The 22,870-nt window shown below is 43.0% G+C and overlaps 1 protein-coding gene and 1 long non-coding RNA gene across 2 annotated transcripts; one reads left to right on the plus strand and one right to left on the minus strand.

Moving 5' to 3' along the window:
* Positions 1-387: 387 nt before the first annotated feature.
* On the minus strand, positions 388-4,645 carry LOC106607043 (uncharacterized). Its single transcript, XM_014203606.3, has 4 exons — positions 4,217-4,645; positions 2,843-3,069; positions 2,554-2,713; positions 388-2,386 (listed from the first exon to the last, which is right to left on the minus strand). Exons 1-4 carry the CDS (start codon positions 4,509-4,511, stop codon positions 2,193-2,195), a joined length of 876 nt encoding a protein of 291 aa, XP_014059081.1. The 5' UTR covers positions 4,512-4,645; the 3' UTR covers positions 388-2,192.
* On the plus strand, positions 4,324-22,870 carry LOC106607052 (uncharacterized). Its single transcript, XR_001329155.3, has 3 exons — positions 4,324-4,540; positions 18,979-19,026; positions 19,239-22,870. It is a non-coding gene; the product is annotated as an uncharacterized LOC106607052 (long non-coding RNA).

Consider the following 22,870-nt stretch of genomic DNA (forward strand, 5'->3'; position numbering starts at 1 on the left):
ATAAAATATATTTTTATTTGTTTAACACTTTTTTGGTTGCTACATGATTCCAAATGTATTATCTCATAGTTTTGATGTCTTCACTATTATTCTACAATGTAGAAAATATTACAAATAAAGAAAAACCTTTGAATGGGTATTGTAGGTGTTATAAAACTTTTGAACGGTAGTGTATTGACCAAATTATAAGTTTTGGATGTATTTTCCCTTCAAAATTCACCAGTAGCAACCAAAAACACAGCTATTTCTTAAAAAAAATGCCTTTGTGTGTGCGTTTCTCAGTGCCCAGCAGAAACCATACCTGAATCAATGATGTCAGTGAGCTATAACAGTTTGGGCTGGTACCCCAATTACACATTTTTTCATTACAAAACAAGGAAACAGAAATGAATGAGAAATATGTATTTACAAATATCAATTTATGGACATTTACAATGTATGATGGTTGTCACAAGAAATAAGCTTATATGGACATTACTTTTTAACATATAGTAAATTGCTTTCGTGTCTTCAACATTCACTCACTCATAGTTATATATAGGAAAAACAATGTGCAGAAAGATGTCATCTGAATGACACGGAAGCCTGCGTCCTCGTAAGTATGAAAACATCAGACCTACTACAAACTGCAATGTTCATGGCCTATATTAACAGCCAAATTGATCAGAAATACAGTGGAGACATAGTTAATGTTGTAAATGACTATTGTAGCTGGAAACTGCTGATTTTTAATAGAATATCTACTTTTTCTTTGCAACTCTGTTTAGAAGGCCAGCGTCCTGGAGTCGCCTCTTCACTGTTGACGTTGAGACTGGTGTTTTGTGGGTACTATTTAATGAAGCTGCCAGTTGAGGACTTGTGAGGTGTCTGTTTCTCAAACTAGACACTAATGTACTTGTCCTCTTGCTCAGTTGTGCACCAGGGCCTCCCACTCCTCTTATGGTTAGAGCCAGTTTGCGCTGTTCTGTGAAGGGAGTAGTACACAGCGTTGTACGAGATCTTCAGTTTCTTGCCAATTTCTCACATGGAATAGCCTTCATTTCTCAGAACATGAATAGACTGACAAGTTTCAGAAGAAAAACATTTGTTTCTGGCCATTTCGACCCTGTAATCGAACCCACAAATGCTGATGCTCCAGATACTCAACTAGTCTAAAGAAGGCCAGTTTTATTGCTTCTTTAAATCAACCCAACAGTTTTCAGCTGTGCTAACATAATTGCAAAAGGGTTTTCTAATGATCAATTAGCCTTTTAAAATGCTAAACTTGGATTAGCTAACATATTGTGCCATTGGAACACAGGAGTGCTGATAATGGGCCTGCTGAAGTGCTGATAATGGGCCTCTGTACGCCTATGTTGATATTCCATTCAAAATCAGCCGTTTCCAGCTACAATAGTCATTTACAACATTAACAATGTCTACACAGTATTTCTGATCAATTTGATGTTATTTTAAATGGACAAAAAAGGTGCTTTTTCAAAAACAAGGACATTTCTATGTGACCCCAAACTTTTGAATGGTAGTGTATATTTAGCCATAATCTCATTAGTGGGGTAAAAAAAATCTGCCGGAAAGCTTTCTAATCAGTACGTTCAAAGCATTAACTGCAATAAACAACTTTTATCAACAGGTTTTGCAGCAGTATTTGGTTTGAATTACTCTGGGATAAACATCCAACCACACCTGACAGATCTGTGATGTGAGGAGCGTCATGGGATGTGTCTCTATTGGAGACTATACATTGTGGGCATCATTTTGAGAACTGTGTGAGAAACTGGACTTTGAGGATACATCTTCAATTTACATCAGGGGTGTCAAACTCATTCCATGTTGTGCCTAGTGTCTGCGGGTTTTTATTATTTATTTTCAATTAATACCTAGAAAACCAGGTGACTGAAGTTATTTACTAATTAGTGACCTTGATTCATCAATCAAGTACAAGGGAGGAGTGAAAACCCGCAGACACTCTACCCTCCGTGGAATGAGTTTGGCACGTGATTTACATCATTGCATGATTTATGTAGGGGTCCAAGTTACTTGAGCAGATCACAGGTTTGGCCCTGTATGAAGTAACATGGGCCAAACAGCATGTATTCACATTCAAATAGCATTTATTTTTTGCAATGTAACAAACTTAGGAAATAATACTAAAATGTTAAACAATATAATATATTTAGTAAGCTGATTGTGAGTTACTGTGGATGTGTAGGCTGATGTGTAGGCAGACCTACACATTCCTTTGGACACAGGAAGTCACCAGGTGGTTTATAATGCCGTCGACCACTCCCTCCCTGTCTGAACGGGGCGAACCGCAGCCACTTCTTCACCACGTCTGCAAACTGGTGATGTGTGGCCTCTTTGCCCACTGGGGTTCTTTTCAGAGCACCTACCGTGATAGAGAAGTAGTGAGGTCAGTGCTGCATCCCAATTCACTTCAGTGGTTTACTTTCCAAATGTCTATGGAGACTGATCTTCCGCATGATCCATCTAGCTAGCCATGCATCCCGCTCTCCAACCCTAACAGTACGTGTAAGATATGATACCGGTACTTACAAAAGAGAACCCCTTGGAGGCGGGTGTTTCTGAAGCTCCTTTTCTGGCCTCGGCCCACCCAGTTGAGCTCAGAGCCCACAGCAAAAGATAGCACTGCCTGCATGAGCCTTCGCACCGCATCATCAAACGTGGCCCCACCCATTCGTGACAGGTGAGACACCTGTCATAGATAGACACATACACCATTTATAACACAATCACTTCCCATTATTTAGCAGTATTATACTACAACAGTAGGTAGTGTGCTTGTCGCTGGTTCAAGCCTTTGCGGGTCACTCGGTCCACCTACCATTCTCTTCTGTGCTCCTGCATCCTCCAGGTGCCTCTCTGTGTCATCTAGCTGCTCCATGGTCCTCAGTGGGATGTCAATGTCTAGAGCCTCCACCTCTTCCTCTACCACCGGAAAGCTCTGGCCCTGAACCCTGGCCTGCATCTGCCTCAAAACGCCCCACTGTCTCTGCTGCTCCTCCTTAATCTCCACCAGCAGGGAGATGATTTTACGCTGGGCAGCCGTCTCTGAGGAACAGTGGATAGAAACTGATTTAGGATGACACAGGGTCAAGGTAGGGGCCAATTCCATACAATGGAGGAAACCTATTCCCCCTCAGGAGACAAAAGATTTGGCATGGGTCCTCAGATCCTCAAAAGGTTCTACAACTGCACCATCGAGAGCATACTGACTGGTTGCATCACTGCCTGGTATGGCAACTGCTCGGCCTCCGACTGCAAGGCACTACAGCGGGCAGTGCGTACGGCCCAGTACATCACTGTGGCCAAGCTTCCTGCCATCCAGGACCTCTATACCAGGCAGTGTCCAAGGAAGGCCCTAAAAATAGTTAAACTCCAGCTACCCTAGTCATAGACTTCTACCCCCAAGCCAAATGACCCCTGAACATTAAATCAAATGGCTACCCAGACTATTTGCATTGCCCCCCCACCCCCTCTTTTACACCGCCGCTACTCTGTTATTATCTATGCATAGTCACTTTAATAACTCTACCTACATGTACATACTACCTCAATTACCACAACTAACCGGTGCCCCCGCACATTGACTCTGTACCGGTACCCCCTGTATATAGTCTCGCTATTGTTATTTCACTGCTGCTCTTTAATTACTTGTTCCTTTATTTCTTATTCATAGTTTTTAAACTGCATTGTTGGTTAGGGGCTTGTAAGTAAGCATTTCACACCTGTTGTATTCAGCGTATGTGACTAATACAATTTTATTTGATTACAGCATAGGGACTATTAATTTCAGCTGGAGACTATAAAACATGTTTTTTTTCTACGAAGATGTTTCTTATTTTCAAGGAAGTGTCCTTTTCTTGAGAATTGGAGAGAAAAAAGAATTGGAATTTTGTTGATTTGTCGTATTTTGTGTCACATTTTGGAACAGTGACAGGCCTAACTGTAGTCATTTTCCCCATCAATCTAAAACAGCGAGTGAGTGTCATTGGCTACTGTAACTCTTCAGCCAATTAGAAATGTAGCCTGGGGTACTATGTTTCTCCTGAGAATCTGATTGGTCACACAACTGAATCATTCCTGGGATTCTTTGTTTTTTTCCCGATAGTTGTTACTTCCAAGAAAATACAAAACAATGTAGGAAATTAACTTTAAAAACATAACTATAGTTAATCAGGCAAGGGTAAAACGTTACCTGCTGATGATGAGGTGCCTGGGATCGCCAACTTTTCCCCAACACCACCCGTGCTAAATGTTGCACTCAGTGACTCAACGTCAAAGTTTACATCTGTGCGTCTTGGAATATCATACTTGGGAACATCCTCCGAGCGTCTCGAGACATGTTCCGCAAGATGGTTCATTTCGTCGGACACAGCTGATAGTCTCTGTTGGAGTGTTTCTAGTGCTATGTCTGCCATGTGTTTGTTGACCAAACCTTCCATTCGTCGCTGCATCGACCAGCTAGAAGTATCTCCATTATTATGCTCCATAAATATCTCAACCTGTCGATCTCCTAAACGTGAGTTTTAACCAACAAAAACCTTTCTACAATGTCTTTACTGTCTTTCTAGGTAAACGCAAATATTGACCTGCGAGGAAAAAAAGCGGAAGTGGTTATCAAGCAGTCCACAGCCAGCGCATGATATCACGTTGCAACAACGTCACTGTAATGTTGCGAGAACATTGGGAAGGCCAGAAGAACTACAATTCCCACCGCAACAATAAACATATTCCTTTCCCACGGGTTGACTGCATATTTATCTTGAAAGTTTTTAGTTCATGGAAAGATGCCAATTAGCATTTATGCTGAATGTAACCATAACAGTAACCATAACAGTAACATTGTAGCCCGCTGATAGAAATTGTTACATTGTAGGCTACATTTGATGTATTTGACATTTGATTTAACTTTAACTAACACAATGTGGTGATCATCAAGGTTCCAACATTTCAAGTATAATTTTTTTTGTGCCAGCTGTGAGTGATTTGGAACCTTCAAGGGAATGGTCTTCGCCTTTCAAAGTGTGTTGCACTATGCTGTTAAACATGATGACTGATTTGCGCCTACATGTCGACTGAAATATATGATCTCAAAGATGGGAGGAGGAGAGAGCACGTGGGACCATAGAGATAGAGGACTCATCTTTGTATCTGTGCCATTATTTTAATAAAAAAATAAAATCACCATTATTTAACCAGGTAGGCTAGTTGAGAACAAGTTCTCATTTACATCTGCGACCTGGCCAAGAATAAAGCAAAGCAGTTCGACACATACAACAACACAGAGTTACACATGGAATAAACAAACATACGGTCAATAATACAGTAGAAAAAGTATATATACAGTGTGTGCAAATGAGGTAAGATAAGGGAGGTAAAGCAATAAATAGGCCATGGTGGCGAAGTAATTACAATATACCAATTAAACACTGGAGTGATTGATGTGCAGAAGATGAATGTGCAAGTAGTGATACTTAGGTGCAAAGGAGCAAGATAAATAAATAAATACAGTATGGGGATGAGGTAGTTGGATGGGCTATTTACAGATGAGCTATGTACAGGTGCAGTGATCTGTGAGCTGCTCTGACAGCTGGTGCTTAAAGCTAGTGATAGAGATATGAGGAATTGGCTTTGGGGGTGACCAGTGAGATATACCTGCTGGAGCGGGTATTACGGGTGAGTGCTACTATGGTGACCAGTGAGCTGAGATAAGGCGGGGCTTTACATAGCAGAGACTTGTAGATGACCTGGAGCCAGTGGGTTTGGCGACGAGTATGAAGCGAGGGCCAGCCAACGAGAGCGTACAGGTCGCAATGGTGGGTAGTATATGGGGCTTTGGGGACAAAACGGATGGCACTGTGATAGACTGCATCCAATCTGTTGAATAGAGTGTTGGAGGCTATTTTGTAAATGACATCGCCGAGGATCGGTAGTATGGGCCCATGTTGTCACAGACGCTATGCAATCTGGTTTCGGAGCTGGTCATGGGTGCACCTCAGCCACGCTCAAGGTCCTAAACAATATCATAACCGCCATTGATAAGAGACATTACTGTGCAGCCGTATTCATCGACCTGGCCAGGGCATTCTTATCGGCAGACAAAACAGCATTGGTTTCTCAAATGACTGCCTCGCCTGGTTCACCAACTACTTCTCTGATAGAGTTCAATGTGTCAAATCGGATGGGCTGTTGTCCAGGCCTCTGGTTGTCTCTGTGGGGGTGCCACAGGGTTCAATTCTTGGGCCGACTCTCTTCTCTGTATACGCTCTTGCTGCTGGTGATTCTCTGACCCACTTCTACGCAGACGACACCATTCTGTATACTTCTGGCCCTTCTTTGGACACTGTATTAACAACCCTCCAGACGAGCTTCAATGCCATACAACTCTCCTTCCGTGGCCTCCAACTGCTCTTAAATACAAGTAAAACTAAATGCATGCTCTTCAACCGATCGCTGCCTGCACCTGCCCGCCCATCCAGCATCACTACTCTGGACGGTTCTGACTTAGAATATGTGGACAACTACAAATACCTAGGTGTCTGGTTAGACTGTAAGCTCTCCTTCCAGACTCACATCAAACATCTCCAATCCAAATTTAAATCTAGAATTGGCTTCCTATTTTGCAACAAAATTACCTTCATTCATGCTGCCAAACATACCCTCGTAAAACTGACCATCCTACCGATCCTCGACCTCGGCGATGTCATTTACAAAATAGCCTCCAATACCCTACTCAATAAACTGGATGCAGTCTATCACAGTGCCATCCGTTTTGTCACCAAAGCCCCATATACTACCCACCACTGCGACCTGTACGCTCTTGTTGGCTGGCCCTCGCTTCATACTCGTCGCCAAACCCACTGGCTCCAGGTCATCTACAAGACCCTGCTAGGTAAAGTTCCTCCTTATCTCTGCTCACTGGTCACCATAGCAGCACCCACCTGTAGCACGCACTCCAGCAGGTATATCTCTCTGGTCACCCCCAAAGCCAGTTCCTCCTTTGGCCGTTCTCTCCTTCCAGTTCTCTCCTGCCAATGCCTGGAATGAACTGCAAAAATCACTGAAGTTGGAGACTCATATCTCCCTCACTAACTTTAAGCACCAGCTGTCAGAGCAGCTCACAGATCACTGCACCTGTACCTAGCCCATCTATAATTTAGCCCAAACAACTACCTATTCCCCTACTGCATTTATTTATTTATTTATTTTTGCTCCTTTGCACCCCATTATTTATATTTCTACTTTGCACTTTCTTCCACTACAAATCTACCATTCCAGTGTTTTACTTGCTATATTGTATTTACTTTGCCACCATGGCCTTTTTTGCCTTTACCTCCCTTATCTCACCTCATTTGCTCACATTGTATATAGACTTATTTTTCTACTGTTTTATTGACTGTATGTTTGTTTTACTCCATGTGTAACTCTGTGTTGTTGTATGTGTCGAACTGCTTTGCTTTATCTTGGCCAGGTTGCAATTGTAAATGAGAACTTGTTGTCAACTTGCCTACCTGGTTAAATAAAGGTGAAATAAAAAAATAAAAATAAAATGATAGTCAGGAAGTTAAAGCTTGGTCGCAAATTGGTCTTCCAAATGGACAATGACCCCAAGCGTACTTCCAAAGTTGTAGCAAAATTGCTTAAGGACAACAAAGTCAAGGTATTAGAGTGGCCATCACAAAGTCCTGACCTCAATCCTATAGAAGATTTGTGGGCAGAACTGAAAAAGCGTGTGTGAGCAAAGAGGCCTACACACCTGACACAGTTACACCAGCTCTGTCAGGAGGAATGGGCCAAAATTCACCCAACTTATTGTGGGAAGGTTGTGGAAGGCTATCCGAAACGTTTGACCCAAGTTAAACAATTTAAAGGCAATGCTACCAAATACTAATTGAGTGTATGTAAACTTCTGCCCCTCTGGGAATGTGTTGAAAGCAATAAAACCTGAAATAAATCATTCTCTCTACTATTATTCTGATATTTCACATTCTTAAAATAAAGTGGTGATCCTAACTGACCTAAGACAGATAATTTTTACTAGGATTAAATGTCAGGAATTGTAAAAAACTGAGTTTAAATGTATTTGGCTATGGTGTATGTAAACTTCTGACTTCAACTGTACATGCTCTGCTCTTGCTTATCAAATTTCTCTCGCTACTGCAGCATCGCGTTCGGATCTGTACGTGTCCTTCCAGACAAGTCAGTTAGAATTTCACATACCTGAGACCCGTAACAATCAGATCCGACCCAGACCTGTGACATTTTTTTGAAATCTGATATTGACCAGATGGGTATTTGAGTACAGGTAGATTCCTGAAGATCTCTACTATCAAGTATAAAAATGGAAAACCGTACTTCAGTAGCTCAGAACGTGAAACTGATTAGAGTAACATGGCGTTTGAAGGAGTTGAAGAGAGACAGAGGATGATGTTTAATAAAATGAAGGAGAGGATTTGGAGCTGCATGGTGTGGAGTTTGATGTCTGTGAAGAGCAGGAAGAAGGAAATGATGACAAAGATGATTCTGGCCCAGTGGGAATGTGATTTTATAAAAAATGTTTGAGAGAATGTTTCCTTGCCTTCAGGCTGATTCAGATTTGGTGTCAGGTTGGGTGGAGAAGAGTTTGGGGACTGTTGAGTTGTTGAAAGTAATTTGAAGTGAACTCGTGATGAGCAGCCACACCACACCAACTGCCCTGGGACATGAACTGTGACTTGCTTTGCTGTTCGGATCAGGGCGCTGTTGACAGGAGTGATAACTGGGGTTGCATGTTGAAACAGAGAAGACACTGTCTGTCCTGCTGAGTTTTGATGCAGAGGCTTATGGTCATGTTGCAGCCGTGTGTAGGAGGAAGATTCCTAGATGTGAGAAGTGTGCATAAGACTGTGTAGTATCGGTGGAAAAAGTTGTGAGTGTTAACTGTAGGAGTACCCATGGTGCTGGAGATCAGAAGTGTCCGGTGAGAGAAAGGCAGGTTGAGGTTGCCAGGGTTATAGTAGTACAGAAAGTGTTGTACGCTGAGGGACTGAAGACAGTAGTAGAAGAACATGGGTCCAGGGCGAGGGATCCTAAGAGGCTCCCATGGAGTAGGCATAGGCATATAGAGAGTGATAGGAATAACATGTGCTTCAGTAAGGTTGGTTTCTTAGTGTTCATTGCCATGGCTATCAACTGTTCCGCAGAACTGGAACGTAAATCACAGAAAAATGATGTGGTGGCAGCAGCAGACAAGTACTTGAGTGTATAAGATTGAGTTACAAGGTGTGTTGAATGATAGTGTCCCGTCCTCCTAGGCTGCCGGCCTGGTGTAGGATCAGATAGGGTAGTGGAATCGTAGTGACGTTTTAATGGGTGTAGGATTAGTTGGTAGGGTAACTTTTCTTCCCTTTTACCTGTCCTCTTTCCCTTCGCTTTTTTTTGTCACAACATGTGATGAATTAACACTCCAGGACAACAGGCGGAAGCACAGGGCTAGATTAGAGAAATTGATGAATAGGGAGGCCGTGACTGACCTCACACTCCAGCACGTAGGTGGCGGTGTATGCACCTTTTAGTTGGTTGCGATCCACCAATACAAATCTAAAAAAGAAGATGGAGTGGGATGTTTCGCTTCCTTTTCTGTCTCTGGCTCAAGCAGCTCATAGAACAAAGGAATGTTTTGAGGCAAAGAGGGTATGAGCCATAAAGATCCTATTAAATTACTTGAGTTCCAGAATGGGGTCAAAATGCCAGCCCTACTCAGAGGTAATAATAAGGAATTCCCCTCGAACGCACCCAGAAATTGGGGAAAACAAACATTTTTTCCCATTGACCCCCAGTGGAAAAGAGCCAACTTGGACGTAGATTTTTTTGTTATACAGAAATAACAAAAAATGCCGAAAAGCTGCTGTGTTTGTTCAAAAATACCGACCTACGGTTCGCAATGCTCCGACTTAGGGAAATATAGCCTGAAAGAAGAGCCCTATGGCTTCAGACTATTCAGCGTGGGAGAGTGGGAAATTGTGGAGACCCGATTTCCAAGTAGGCTACATGCAGGGGCGGAAATCCCGGGGGGGACGGGGGGGACACGACCCCCCCATCCTGGGAAAAATATAATTTGTCCCCCCCAATATATCACTGAAACATAACTATGTAATTTAAATAATATTAATAATACGCAATGAAAGCAATTGTGCTGATTATAGACACTTAATAGCGCGTTTTTAAGTTTCAAAAGATTGCGACCCCCCCGCCCTTTGCCTCACAATGGTTTGATCCACTACCAGTTCCTTAGTTTGCACGTAACTGCCGTGAGGTTCATCCAGTCAATCGCGCACACACACACTAGCTGAATATGCAGAGCTAGCGCGCAAATATTAACTATTAAGCTAGCTAGTACCTATTCCATTTATGTGGCCTCGTCAAAGATGGAATCTTTGCTATCGTCAATGTATTCCAAGATCAGCATGCATGTAAGTTAGTGCTTCAAAGTCCCTGTGATAAGGTTAGCGATAAACTGAACAGAACTACACTCTCTTCTACCATTGTTTTAAATATATTTAATGGTCTTGTTGCGAAAGCTAAATTGTCGCAAGGGAACTTTTATTTATTTATTTTATTTTACCTTTATTTAACCCGGGTAGCAAAGATTATAGCAAACACCACTGAATTGGTGCTCGCTAGCTTTGCAAATTCAGCTATTGTTGGAAGCCAGCCAATATGAAGCAAACAATTAAAATTACAAAAGGTTGCAGCATATGTTGTGTAAATGGTGAACTCATACAGCTGTCAACTCTTGTCACTGCAATCCGTTTCACATTTGCTAGCTACCTTTTAGAACGAAGCCCATATAGAATGATAGAAGATAAGATGATAGAAGCCCATCTCCCACTGTAAATAACCTACATACTGTGTGTGTGTAGCCAGCCAGGTAGAAAAATGGCAGAAAAAAGACGGACATCAGAGTATTTTTCAGTACACCAAAACGCAAAGTAAGAACCCTAGTAGCCTAATATCTCAGACTAGTTGATGAAATGTTCATAAGAAAGAAGTGAAATTCTAATGGAAATGTTTCACAATGATGTCATTAGGCAGAGCAGGCAACAGATGGCACACAGACAGCAGAGTTGGGGACAGATATGCAGGGACAGACTGGCAGAGACAGGGAGTCTCAGGTAAGTTTGTTGAGTCTTTGTTTGGCAACATTATGAAAGGTTCTCAATTTTTTTAACTTGTAAAATAGGAACATAATTGGAAAATGCCATGGATACCCCCACTCTCAACTTAAACTGGTGACTGAACTAAGATTTGTTAAAGGCAATGGTATTGCTGTTGTGATTAGTTGTGTAGTTTTGGGTACCGGTAGTTAGGAGTACGGCAAACACCTTATTTCTTTGGTTCCTCAATATACATTTACCATATTACAATGTAGGCTATGTGTTACAGCACTACTTTTGGTGTCCCCCTCAGGAATTGCTCTTGAGAAAATTTAATGTAATTGTCCCCTCCAAAGATGATATCAGATTTTCGCCCCTGGCTACATGTAGCTATGTGTGTGGAAAACATTTCATCACAGGTAAGACATTTAACTTGTTAAGTATAGTCAGTTTGTCACTCCACTTACTACTGTTAGTGGCATCTGTTTAGTCCGTTTATTTTGTGTTGTTGGTCTTGGCTAGCTTATGTTCTGGTCGGTAGCTAACTAGCACAAACTCTCACGTGGATGCTATCACCATCATGAAAACGGGCATGAGGAAAGCCCTACAATATTACGTTTTTCTAAGTAGTGAGAATGTTCGGGAATAGGCAATGTTGAAAAATAATCTTTAGGAATGTTCTTAAATGTAGTTTTGTAATTGACTTTAACAAGCAGACAACAAGAACATTGTGTTTGAAAATGGTCACATTTTTGCTGTGAGCCAATGGGGTGACCATGGGTTGTTTCCCCCAAAGGCGGGCGGGGCCACAACGTTCTATTTAATATCGACTGTGCAATGTTCCTTCTAAAAGCCAATTTATTCTTGATCTGAAAATGTGGTCGAAGGCGCCATATGGATGGATATGCAGTAGCTCCGCATTGACTTGATTGGTTGACGGTAGGTGAGTGTGGGAGGTCCTGTATTATTCAAACTCCTTCACAACAGCTCTGCGCTGCGCAGCTCAACAGCTCTGCGCTGCGCCGCCAAGCCAAAGAAGTATGAATACCCTGATTTCTGCAGAGGCCATATCAGTGCAGTAACTGTTGACGACTGTGGTATTTTGGACCCAATAAATGCAGTGTACTGAGTGTAAGATGCTGACAGATATGGTAGCTCTGCTTCTAGCTCCTAAGCAACTTTGCAGTATTTTGTTTTTTTTGTGTGTTATTTCTTACATTATTAGCCCAGAATTTTTTGGGTGATATTACATACAGTGGGAAAGAACTTTTGGATATCAGAGCGGCGGTAACTCGCCAGCATTACGACCAGAAATACGACTTTTGTAACGTTCGTCGTAAGGAGTGGACCAAAATGCAGCGGGTATATTTATCATCTTCTTATTTATTGAAGAAAAACACTTAAACAAAACAAACGATGAAACCAGTCCAATAAGGGGCACAGACTATACTGGAAACAACCACCCACAAAACACAAGAGAAAACTAACCCAACTAAATATGGCCTCCAATTAGAGGCAACAACAACCAGCTGCTTCTAATTGGAGGTCGTACCAAAACCAACATAGAAATAGAAAAACTAGATAAACACATAGAAATAGAAAATGTAGAACATAAACCAAAAAACCCGAACCACACAAAACAAACACCCCCTGCCATGCCCTGACCAAACTACAATAACAAATAACCCCTTTACTGGTCAGGACGTGACAACTTTCCTGAATTTAATCCTTTGTTCGTACCCCCAGGGCAATTTAACTTATTCCAGAGGCTGCTCCAAAACACCGCTGGCTGAGAAGAGGTATTCAGAGTGCTTCTAGTCCGACTCACACCATCCAACACTTCCGAGTATATTACACGCTAATGTTCAGTCTCTGGATAATAAAGTAGACGAGCTCAGGGCAAGGATCTCCTTCCAGAGAGACATTAGGGATTTTAACATACTCTTTTTCATGGAAACATGGCTCTCTTGGGAATACAGATTTTAACAAAGCAAATTTGAGGAAACGCCACCGAAGTACTACCAACACATTGACTGTAATACTCACGCTGGTAAAACATTGGACCACTGCTACTCAACTTTTCGAAATGCCTACAAGGCCCTCCCCCGCCCTCCCTTCTGCAAATCTTATCACGACTCCATTTTTCTCCTCCATTCCTATAAGCAGAAACTCAAACAGGAAGTACCCATGCTAAGGTCTATTCAACGCTGGTCTGACCAATCGGAATTCATGCTTCAAGATTGTTTTGATCATGTGGACTGGGATATGTTCTAGGTAGCCTCTGAGAATAACAGTGACAAATACACAGATACAGTGATTGAGTTCATCAGGAAGTGTATAGGAAATGTTGTACCCACGTTGACTATTATAACCTACCCAAACTAGAACCCGTGGATAGATGGCAGCATTCGCGCAAAACTGAAAGCGCAAACCATCGCATTTAACCATGGCAAGGTGACTGGGAATATGGCCGGATACAAACAGGGTAGTTATTCCCTACGTAAGGCAATCAAAAAGGCAAAATGTCAGTACAAAGTGGAGTTGCAATTCAACGGCTCAGACACAAGACGTATGTGACAGGGTCTACAGACAATCATGGACTACAAAGGGAAAACCAGCCACGTCTCGGACACCAACGACTTGCTTCCGGACAAGCTAAATACCTTCACCCGCTTTGAGGATAACACAGTGCCAATGACAAGGCCCGCTACCAAGGACTGTGGGCTTTCCTTCTCTGTGGCCGACGTAAGACATTTAAGCATGTTAACCCTTGCAAGGCTGCCGGCACAGATGGCATCCCTAGCCGCATCCTCAGCGCATGCGCAGATCAGCTGGCTGGAGTGTTTACGGACATATTCAGTCTCTCCCTATCCCAGTCTGCTGTCCCCACTTGCTTCAAGATCTCAACCATTGTTCCTGTACCCAAGAAAGCAAAGGTAACTGAACTAAATGACTATCGCCCATAGCACTCACTTCTGTCATCATGAAGTGCTTTGAGAGGCTAGTTAAGGATCATATCACCTCTACCTTACCTGACACCCTAAACCCACTTCAATTTGCTTACCGGCCCAATACATCCACAGACAATGTATTCACCATCGCACTGCACACTGCCCTATCCCATCTGGATAAGAGGAATAACTATGCAAGAATGCTGTTCATTGACTATGGCTCAGCATTCAACACCATAGTACCTCTAAGCTCATCATTAAGCTCGGGGCCCCGGGTCTGAACCCCACCCTGTGCAACTAGGTCCTGGACTTTTTGACGGGCCGCCCCCAGGTGGTGAAGGTAGGAAACAGCACCTCCACTTTGCTGATCCTCAACACGGGCCCCACAAGTGTGCGTGCTTATCGCCCTCCTGTACTCCCTATTCACCCATGACTGCGTGGCCGCGCACGCCTCCAACTCAATCATCACGTTTTCAGACGACACAACAGTAGTAGGCCTGATTACCAACAATGGTGAGACAACCTGCAGGGAGGAGGTGAGGGCTCTGGGAGAGGTCTGCCAGGAAAACAACCTCTCACTCAATGTCAACAAAACAAAGGAGCTGATTGTGAACTTCAGGAAACAGCAGAGGGAGCACGCCCGTATCCACATCGACGGGACTGCAGTGGAGAAGGTGGAAAGCTTCAATTTCCTCCGCGGACACATCAGTGACGATCTGAAATGGTCCACCCAAAAAGACAGTGTGGTGAAGGCGCAACAGGGCCCAGTTGCACAGGGCAGGGTTCAGACCCAGGGCCCCAAGCTTAATGATGAGCTTGGAGGGTACTATGGTGTTGGATGTTGAGCTGTAGTCAATGAACAGCCCCTCTTCAACTTCAGGAGGCTGAAGAAATTTGAGAACATCCTGTCGGGCTGTATCACCACCTGGTGTGTGAACTTCACCAGCTGCAGGGCTCTCCAGAGGGTGGTGCAGTCTTCTTAACCCATCACTGGGGGCAAACTATCTGCCCTCCAGGACACCTACAGCATCTGATGCACCTGTCCAATCAATTTCATTTATCACATGTGGACTCTAATCAAGTTGTAGAAACATCTCAAGGATGATCAATGGAAACAGGATGAACCTGAGCTAAATGTCGAGTCTCATAGCAAAGAGTCTGAATACTTATGTAAATAAATAAAGTATTTCCATTTTCTTTATTTTTTATAAATTAGCATTTTCGCTTCGTCATGTTGGGGTATTGTGTATAGATCGATGAGGAAAAACACAAATGTAATACATTTTAGAATAAATAAAATAAAATCAAATGTATTTATATAGGCCTTCTTACATCAGCTGATATCTCAAAGTGCTGTACAGAAACCCAGCCTAAAACCCCAAACAGCAAGTAATGCAGGTGTAGAAGCACGGTGGCAAGGAAAAACTCCCTAGGAAGGCCAAAACCTAGGAAGAAACCTAGAGAGGAACCAGGCTATGAGGGGTGGCCAGTCCTCTTCTGGCTGTGCCGGGTGGAGATTATAACAGAACATGGCCAAGATGTTCAAATGTTCATAAATGACCAGCATGGTCAAATAATAATAATCACAGTAGTTGTCGAGGGTGCAACAAGTCAGCACCTCGAGTAAATGTCAGTTGGCTTTTCATAGCCGATCATTGAGAGTATCTCTACTGCTCCTGCTGTCTCTAGAGAGTTGAAAACAGCAGGTCTGGGACAGGTAGCACGTCCGGTGAACAGGTCAGAGTTCCATAGCCGCAGGCAGAACAGTTGAAACTGGAGCAGCAGCTCGGCCAGGTGGACTGGGGACAGCAAGGAGTCATCATGCCAGGTAGTCCTGAGGCATGGTCCTAGGGCTCAAGTCCTCCAAGAGAGAGAAAAAAAGAAAGAAAGAGAGAATTAGAGAGAGCATACTTAAATTCACACAGGACACCGGATAAGACAGGAGAAATACTCCAGATATAACAGACTGACCCTAGCCCCCCGACACACAAACTACTGCAGCATAAATACTGGAGGCTGAGACAGGAGGGGTCAGGAGACACTGTGGCCCCATCCGATGATACCCCCGGACAGGGCAAAACAGGCAGGATATAACCCCACCCACTTTGCCAAAGCACAGCCCCCACACCACTAGAGGGATATCTTCATTCACCAACTTACCATCCTGAGACAAGGCCGAGTATAGCCCACAAAGATCTCCGCCACGTCACAACCCAAGGGGGGGCGCCAACCCAGACAGGAAGACCACGTCAGTGACTCAACCCACTCAAGTGACGCACCCCTCCTAGGGACGGCATGGAAGAACACAAGTAAGCCAGTGACTCAGCCGCTGTAATAGGGTTAGAGGCAGAGAATCCCAGTGGAGAGAGGGGAACCGCCCAGGCAGAGACAGCAAGAGATGAGTCTTCAGTAAAGACTTAAAGGTTGAGACCGAGTCTGCGTCTCTCACATGGGTAGGCAGAGCGTTCCATAAAAATGGAGCTCTATAGGAGAAAGCCCTGCCTCCAGCTGTTTGCTTAGAAATTCTAGGGACATTTAGGAGGCCTGCGTCTTGTGACCGTAGCGTACGTGTAGGTATGTACGGCAGGACCAAATCGTAAAGATGGGTAGGAGCAAGCCCATGTAATGCTTTGTAGGTTAGCAGTAAAACCTTGAAATCAGCCCTTGCCTTAACAGGAAGCCAGTGTAGGGAGGCTAGCACTGGAGTAATATGATCAATTTTTTGGGTTCTAGTCAGGATTCTAGCAGCCATATTTAGTACTAACTGAAGTTTATTTAGTGCTTTATCCGGGTAGCCGGAAAGTAGAGCATTGCAGTAGTCCAACCTAGAAGTAACAAAAGCATGGATACATTTTTCTGCATCATTTTTGGACAGAAAGTTTCTGATTTTTGCAATTTTACGTAGATGGAAAAAAGCTGTCCTTGAAACAGTCTTGATATGTTCTTCAAAAGAGAGAGCAGGGTCCAGAGTAACGCCGAGGTCCTTCACAGTTTTATTTGAGACGACTGTACAACCATCAAGATTAATTGTCATATTCAACAGAAGATATCTATGTTTCTTGGGACCTAGAACAAGCATCTCTGTTTTGTCTGAGTTTAAAAGTAGAAAGTTTGCAGCCATCCACTTCCTTATGTCTGAAACACAGGCTTCTAGCGAGGGCAATTTTGGGGCTTCACCATGTTTCATTGAAATGTACAGCTGTGTGTCATCCGCATAGCAGTGAAATGTAACATTATGTTTTTGAATGACATCCCCAAGAGGTAAAATATGTAGTGAAAACAATAGTGGTCCTAAAACGGAACCTTGAGGAACACCGAAATGTACAGTTGATTTATCAGAGGACAAACCATTCACAGAGACAAACTGATATCTTTCCGACAGATAAGATCTAAACCAGGCCAGAACTTGTCCGTGTAGACCAATTTGGGTTTCCAATCTCTCCAAAAGAATGTGGTGATCGATGGTATCAAAAGCAGCACTAAGATCTAGGAGCACGAGGACAGATGCAGAGCCTCGGTCTGATGCCATTAAAAGGTCATTTACCACCTTCACAAGTGCAGTCTCAGTGCTATGATGGGGTCTAAAACCAGACTGAAGAATTTCGTATACATTGTTTGTCTTTAGGAAGGCAGTGAGTTGCTGCGCAACAGCTTTTTCTAAAATTTTTGAAAGGAATAGAAGATTCGATATAGGCCGATAGTTTTTCATATTTTCTGGGTCAAGATTTGGCTTTTTCAAGAGAGGCTTTATTACTGCCACTTTTAGTGAGTTTGGTACTCATCCGGTGGATAGAGAGCCGTTTATTATGTTCAACATAGGAGGGCCAAGCACAGGAAGCAGCTCTTTCAGTAGTTTAGATGGAATAGGGTCCAGTATGCAGCTTGAAGGTTTAGAGGCCATGATTATTTTCATCATTGTGTCAAGAGATATAGTACTAAAACACTTTAGTGTCTCCCTTGATCCTAGGTCATGGCAGAGTTGTGCAGACTCAAGACAACGGAGCTTTTGAGGAATACGCAGATTTAATGAGGAGTCCGTAATTAGCTTTCTAATGATCATGATCTTTTCCTCAAAGAAGTTCATGAATTTATTACTGCTGAAGTGAAAGCCATCCTCTCTTGGGGAATGCTGCTTTTTAGTTAGCTTTGCGACAGTATCAAAAATATATTTTGGATTGTTCTTATTTTCCTCAATTAAGTTGGAAATATAGGATGATCGAGCAGCAGTGAGGGCTCTTCTATACTGCGCAGTACTGTCTTTCCAAGCTAGTCGGAAGACTTCCAGTTTGGTGTGGCGCCATTTCCGTTCCAATTTTCTGGAAGCTTGCTTCAGAGCTCCTGTATTTTTTGTATACCAGGGAGCTAGTTTCTTATGACAAATGTTTTTAGTTTTTAGGGGTGCAACTGCATCTAGGGTATAGTGCAAGGTTAAATTGAGTTCCTCAGTTAGGTGGTTAATTTATTTTTGACCTCTGACGTCCTTGGATAGGCAGAGGGAGTCTGGAAGGGCATCAAGGAATCTTGTCTGAGAATTTATAGCACGAGTTTTGATGCTCCTTGGTTGGGGTCTGAGAAGATTATTTGTTGCGATTGCAAACGTAATAATAAGGCTGTAACGTAACAAAGTGGAAAAAGTCAAGGGGTCTGAATACTGTAAATTCCCACTGTGCCCAATGTAAAATGCATTGTGAATTGTTGTATTACTGAATAAAACGGAGATGCACTCAGACCAGCCTTTGATTGAACTTACGTTATCTACATTACTTTAGTTGGCTGCTTTGAGCAAAACTTGAATGCAATATAACCTTTTCTAGGAGTCTGTCTGTCTATGATCTGTATTCATTTTTGTTTTTCAACAATGTCACCTACAGGCAGGGATGACTGGGGCCTTCAGCAAGTAAGACACTGTAAGACACTGGGTAAGAAAGAATTTGAACATCACAGTTATAAATTCCCACTGTGCCCTCTATAAAATGCAATTTGAATTGTTGTACTACTGAATGAAACTGAGATGCACTCAGACCAGCCTTTGTGATTGAACTTACATTACTTTAGTTTGCTGCTTTGAGCAAAACTTATATGTAATATAACCTATTCTGGGTGCGTTGTGTGTGTATGAACTATGTGACAGGAGGAGCAATATGAGTCTGAGGTCGTCACGTTGATGGGGATGGTGATGGAGGCTTTGGTGGTCCACACAACGAAGAAGCAGGGGTCCCTTCTAGGGATGTGGAGCTGACCTGGTGCCAGTAAAGATGGTCTTTATGGAGGCTGTAAGACCTTCCCTCCTTGATATAGAAATGCTTCGACTTTGCTTCCTCTTCAATGGTAAGGTTTCTTGCACCATAGGGACACTTGACCACCACCACTGCTGCTATGATGCCCACCAGACCATCCAATGAGGCACCCAGGATCCCAGACCTTGTGACCCAAAACCCTGACTCCTGCACATCCATCCCTGTACCCATTTGAATGCCTTGATGCCCTGCTCTTTTATCAGTGCCCCACTTTACCAACAACACTTTATTCAATGACTGATCTGAGGACCCTTTTTAGCAGTGATAGAGTAACGCGCTTGGCCCGAACCACTGCTCCATAATTGCTCTCTCCTCATGATGTGCCATTTGGGGTTGGTGCACTGTCCTGTTAGCGTATAGCCTACTGCTCCTCCACTGACAGCAACATGCCAGCCAGGATGCCTGCATGCCCCAGGTGCCCTTGTTTTTTAACAATATCCGGTACAGACAGGGAGGGTAGCGGTTGTTCTGGCTCAGGTTCAAAGAAACATGCCGTTCCACTGAACCTGCCCCGGAGTCAGTTCCTTAGCCAAGATCCTCCTCTGTGGGCTCTCGGGAAAGAGGGTTGTAGTCTTCGGCCAGGTACAGGTCTTCCACTGACTGCACCTGGTTGGGCACGGCTGGCTTCCTCCACTCACATTCCACATCCGTATGGCTGATATGAACTGCCAAAATAGGCTGCATGGCTACATTCATGAGCTCCACGGAGGCATTCGCATGTGGTAGAGAGAATCCCCTGGTCACCTATAGAGACCTGCCTAGAGGAAGGATTTCGCTACACTTGCATTAACATCTGTTAACCATGTATATGTGACCAATAACATTTCATTTGATTCGATTTTTTTTAAGGAAAAATCCACCCAAAACCACTCATTCCTTTAATTTACAGTGTTAAATAACACTAATATGTAAAAACAATATATTTGGTGAACACATGTTTTATTTTGGCTTCATAATAAGGTTGGTAGCAACATGGAAAATCATTGTGGAAATCTGTAGCTCAAGTCGACTACAAAATCCACAATGCAATGCTCTCTCATGGGCTTGCTGGCTGGCTAGCTTTGAGCTAGCTAGCAAGCAAATGTAACCATACACAATAAAAAAACACAATATCAGCATGTAAAGTAGATAGTTAGTGCAGTTTCTTTTGGAAATTTTCGGGCTATCAATTTAGAAGTCTACAATCTCACCATGTTCCACCTGCAGATCGATGTGCGTCACAGAATGGAGTCTAGTATTTGCAAGGCAGATATACTTTTGAGGAGATGGGAATCGTTGCCCATGCTCGTCAATGGACCGCGCGGTGCATTCTGGGAAATGGAATTGTAACATGCTTTCGTGGAAAATTGGCACGTTCCTCGACATACTTTGAGAAGGGAGTGCATGACGATTAGCTTAGCAACCGCGTGATACAGCATGAAAATGTGAACGTGATTGGTCTACAGTCTGCTGGATGGGGCGTTATACGTTCCTTCATTCACGCTCCTTCATTTATCTCCTTTCTATAATATCTCTGGAAACAGCACCATGCAATGCACCCTGGACTGAACAGGCAGACAAATATGAAAAATGTGCTAGACACTATTAAATTACACATTTCTCGAGTTAGGTACAGTCGTGGCCAAAAGTTTTGAGAATGACACAAATGTTAATTTCCACAAAGTTTGCTGCTTCAGTGTCTTTAGATATTTTTGTCAGGTGTTACTATGGAATACTGAAGTATAATTACAAGCATTTCATAAGTGTCAAAGGCTTTTACTGACAATTACATAAAGTTGATGCAAAGAGTCAATATTTGCAGTGTTGACCCTTCCCCTCTGCAATCCGCCCTGGCATGCTGTCAATTAACTTCTGGGCCACATCCTGACTGATGGCAGCCCATTCTTGCATAATCAATGCTTGGAGTTTGTCAGAATTTGTGGGTTTTTGTTTGTCCACACGCCTCTTGAGGATTGACCACAAGTTCTCAATGGGATTAAGGTCTGGGGAGTTTCCTGGCCATGGACCCAAAATATCGATGTTTTGTTCCCCGAGCCACTTAGTTATCACTTTTGCCTAATGGCAAGGTGCTCCATCATGCTGGAAAAGGCATTGTTCGTCACCAAACTGTTCCTGGATTGTTGAGAGAAGTTGCTCTCGGAGGATGTGTTGATACCATTTATTCATGGCTGTGTTCTTAGGCAAAATTGTGAGTGAGCCCACTCCCTTGGCTGAGAAGCAACATGAATGGTCTCAGGATGCTTTACTGTTGGCATGACACAGGACTGATGGTAGCGCTCACCTTGTCTTCTCTGGACAAGCTTTTTTCCGGATGCCCCAAACAATCGGAAAGGGGATTCATCAGAGAAAATGACATTACCCCAGTCCTCAGCAGTCCAATCCCTGTACCTTTTGCAGAATATCAGTCTGTCCCTGATGTTTTTCCCTGGAGAGAAGTGGCTTCTTTGCTGCCCTTCTTGACACCAGGCCATCCTCCAAAAGTCTTCTCCTCACTGTGCGTGCAGATTCACTCACACCTGCCTGCTGCCATTCCATGTGTTTCCTTGCAGGTAACCATGGTTGAAAGAGAAAGAACAATGATTCCATGCACCAACCTCCTTTTGAAGCTTCCAGTCTGTTATTCGAACTCAATCAGCATGACAGAGTGATCTCCAGCCTTGTCGTCGTCAACACTCACACCTGTGTTAACGAGAGAATCATTGACATGATGTCAGCTGGTCCTTTTGTGGCAGGGCTGAAATGCAGTGGAAATGTTTTTGGGGGATTCAGTTCATTTGCATGGCAAAGAAAGACTTTGCAATTAATTGCAATTCATCTGATCACTCTTCATAACATTCTGGAGTATATGCAAATTGCCATCATACAAACTGAGGCAGCAAACTTTTGGCCATGACTGTATATCAAATAAATATGATCAGTGGCTCATTTGAGAGAAGACGTCCTCCCGAATTATGACATCGGCCAGTATTGAAATATGACATGTATGATAGACGTTTTTGCAAACTGAAAGTTGTATTCCTATTAACTTCGAGTGCAGTGAGAGCAACTTTATCACGGTACTTCGTCATACCGGATGGATTTCTGCCTGCTTGAACTCCAATAACTCAGATACACATGACAACATGAAATGACCCAGGAAATCGATAAAACATTATTCAGATATCCACAAAAACAATATAATATGAAAAATGGGTTAACCTTTCCTTTAAGTGCCACATGCCTTTCAGTGCAACACCTTGAAATGCGTTAGTTGTAAGAAATGTGCTATTTAAAATAGCTTGATTTGATTGACATTATAGCTGTTGAATATTTAATAAACTGTAATTTTCATGAGGACAAGTGCAGCTTTTCCATTAACTTTTAATTGATAACTTGGGATTTTATCACTTGACATATCAATCATATAGTGGGAAGGAGGCTATAAATCAAAACTATGAATGCGTGTACCACTCCGAATAAATAAATA

This window comes from Salmo salar, chromosome 01 (assembly GCF_965601325.2).
Source record: "Salmo salar chromosome 01, fSalSal1, whole genome shotgun sequence".
Lineage (NCBI taxonomy): Eukaryota > Metazoa > Chordata > Actinopteri > Salmoniformes > Salmonidae > Salmo > Salmo salar.

What these genes read in the sequence shown, in the direction of transcription:
- LOC106607043 (XM_014203606.3), bottom strand. Translation starts at nt 4,511, where the DNA reads ATGGAGCATAATAATGGAGATACTTCTAGCTGGTCGATGCAGCGACGA. An exon ending in AGGCACCTCATCATCAGCAG is followed by an intron (nt 3,070 to 4,216) that starts GTAACGTTTTAC and finishes ACTGTTCCTCAG; the next exon opens with AGACGGCTGCCCAGCGTAAA. An exon ending in CAGGAGCACAGAAGAGAATG is followed by an intron (nt 2,714 to 2,842) that starts GTAGGTGGACCG and finishes TATCTATGACAG; the next exon opens with GTGTCTCACCTGTCACGAAT.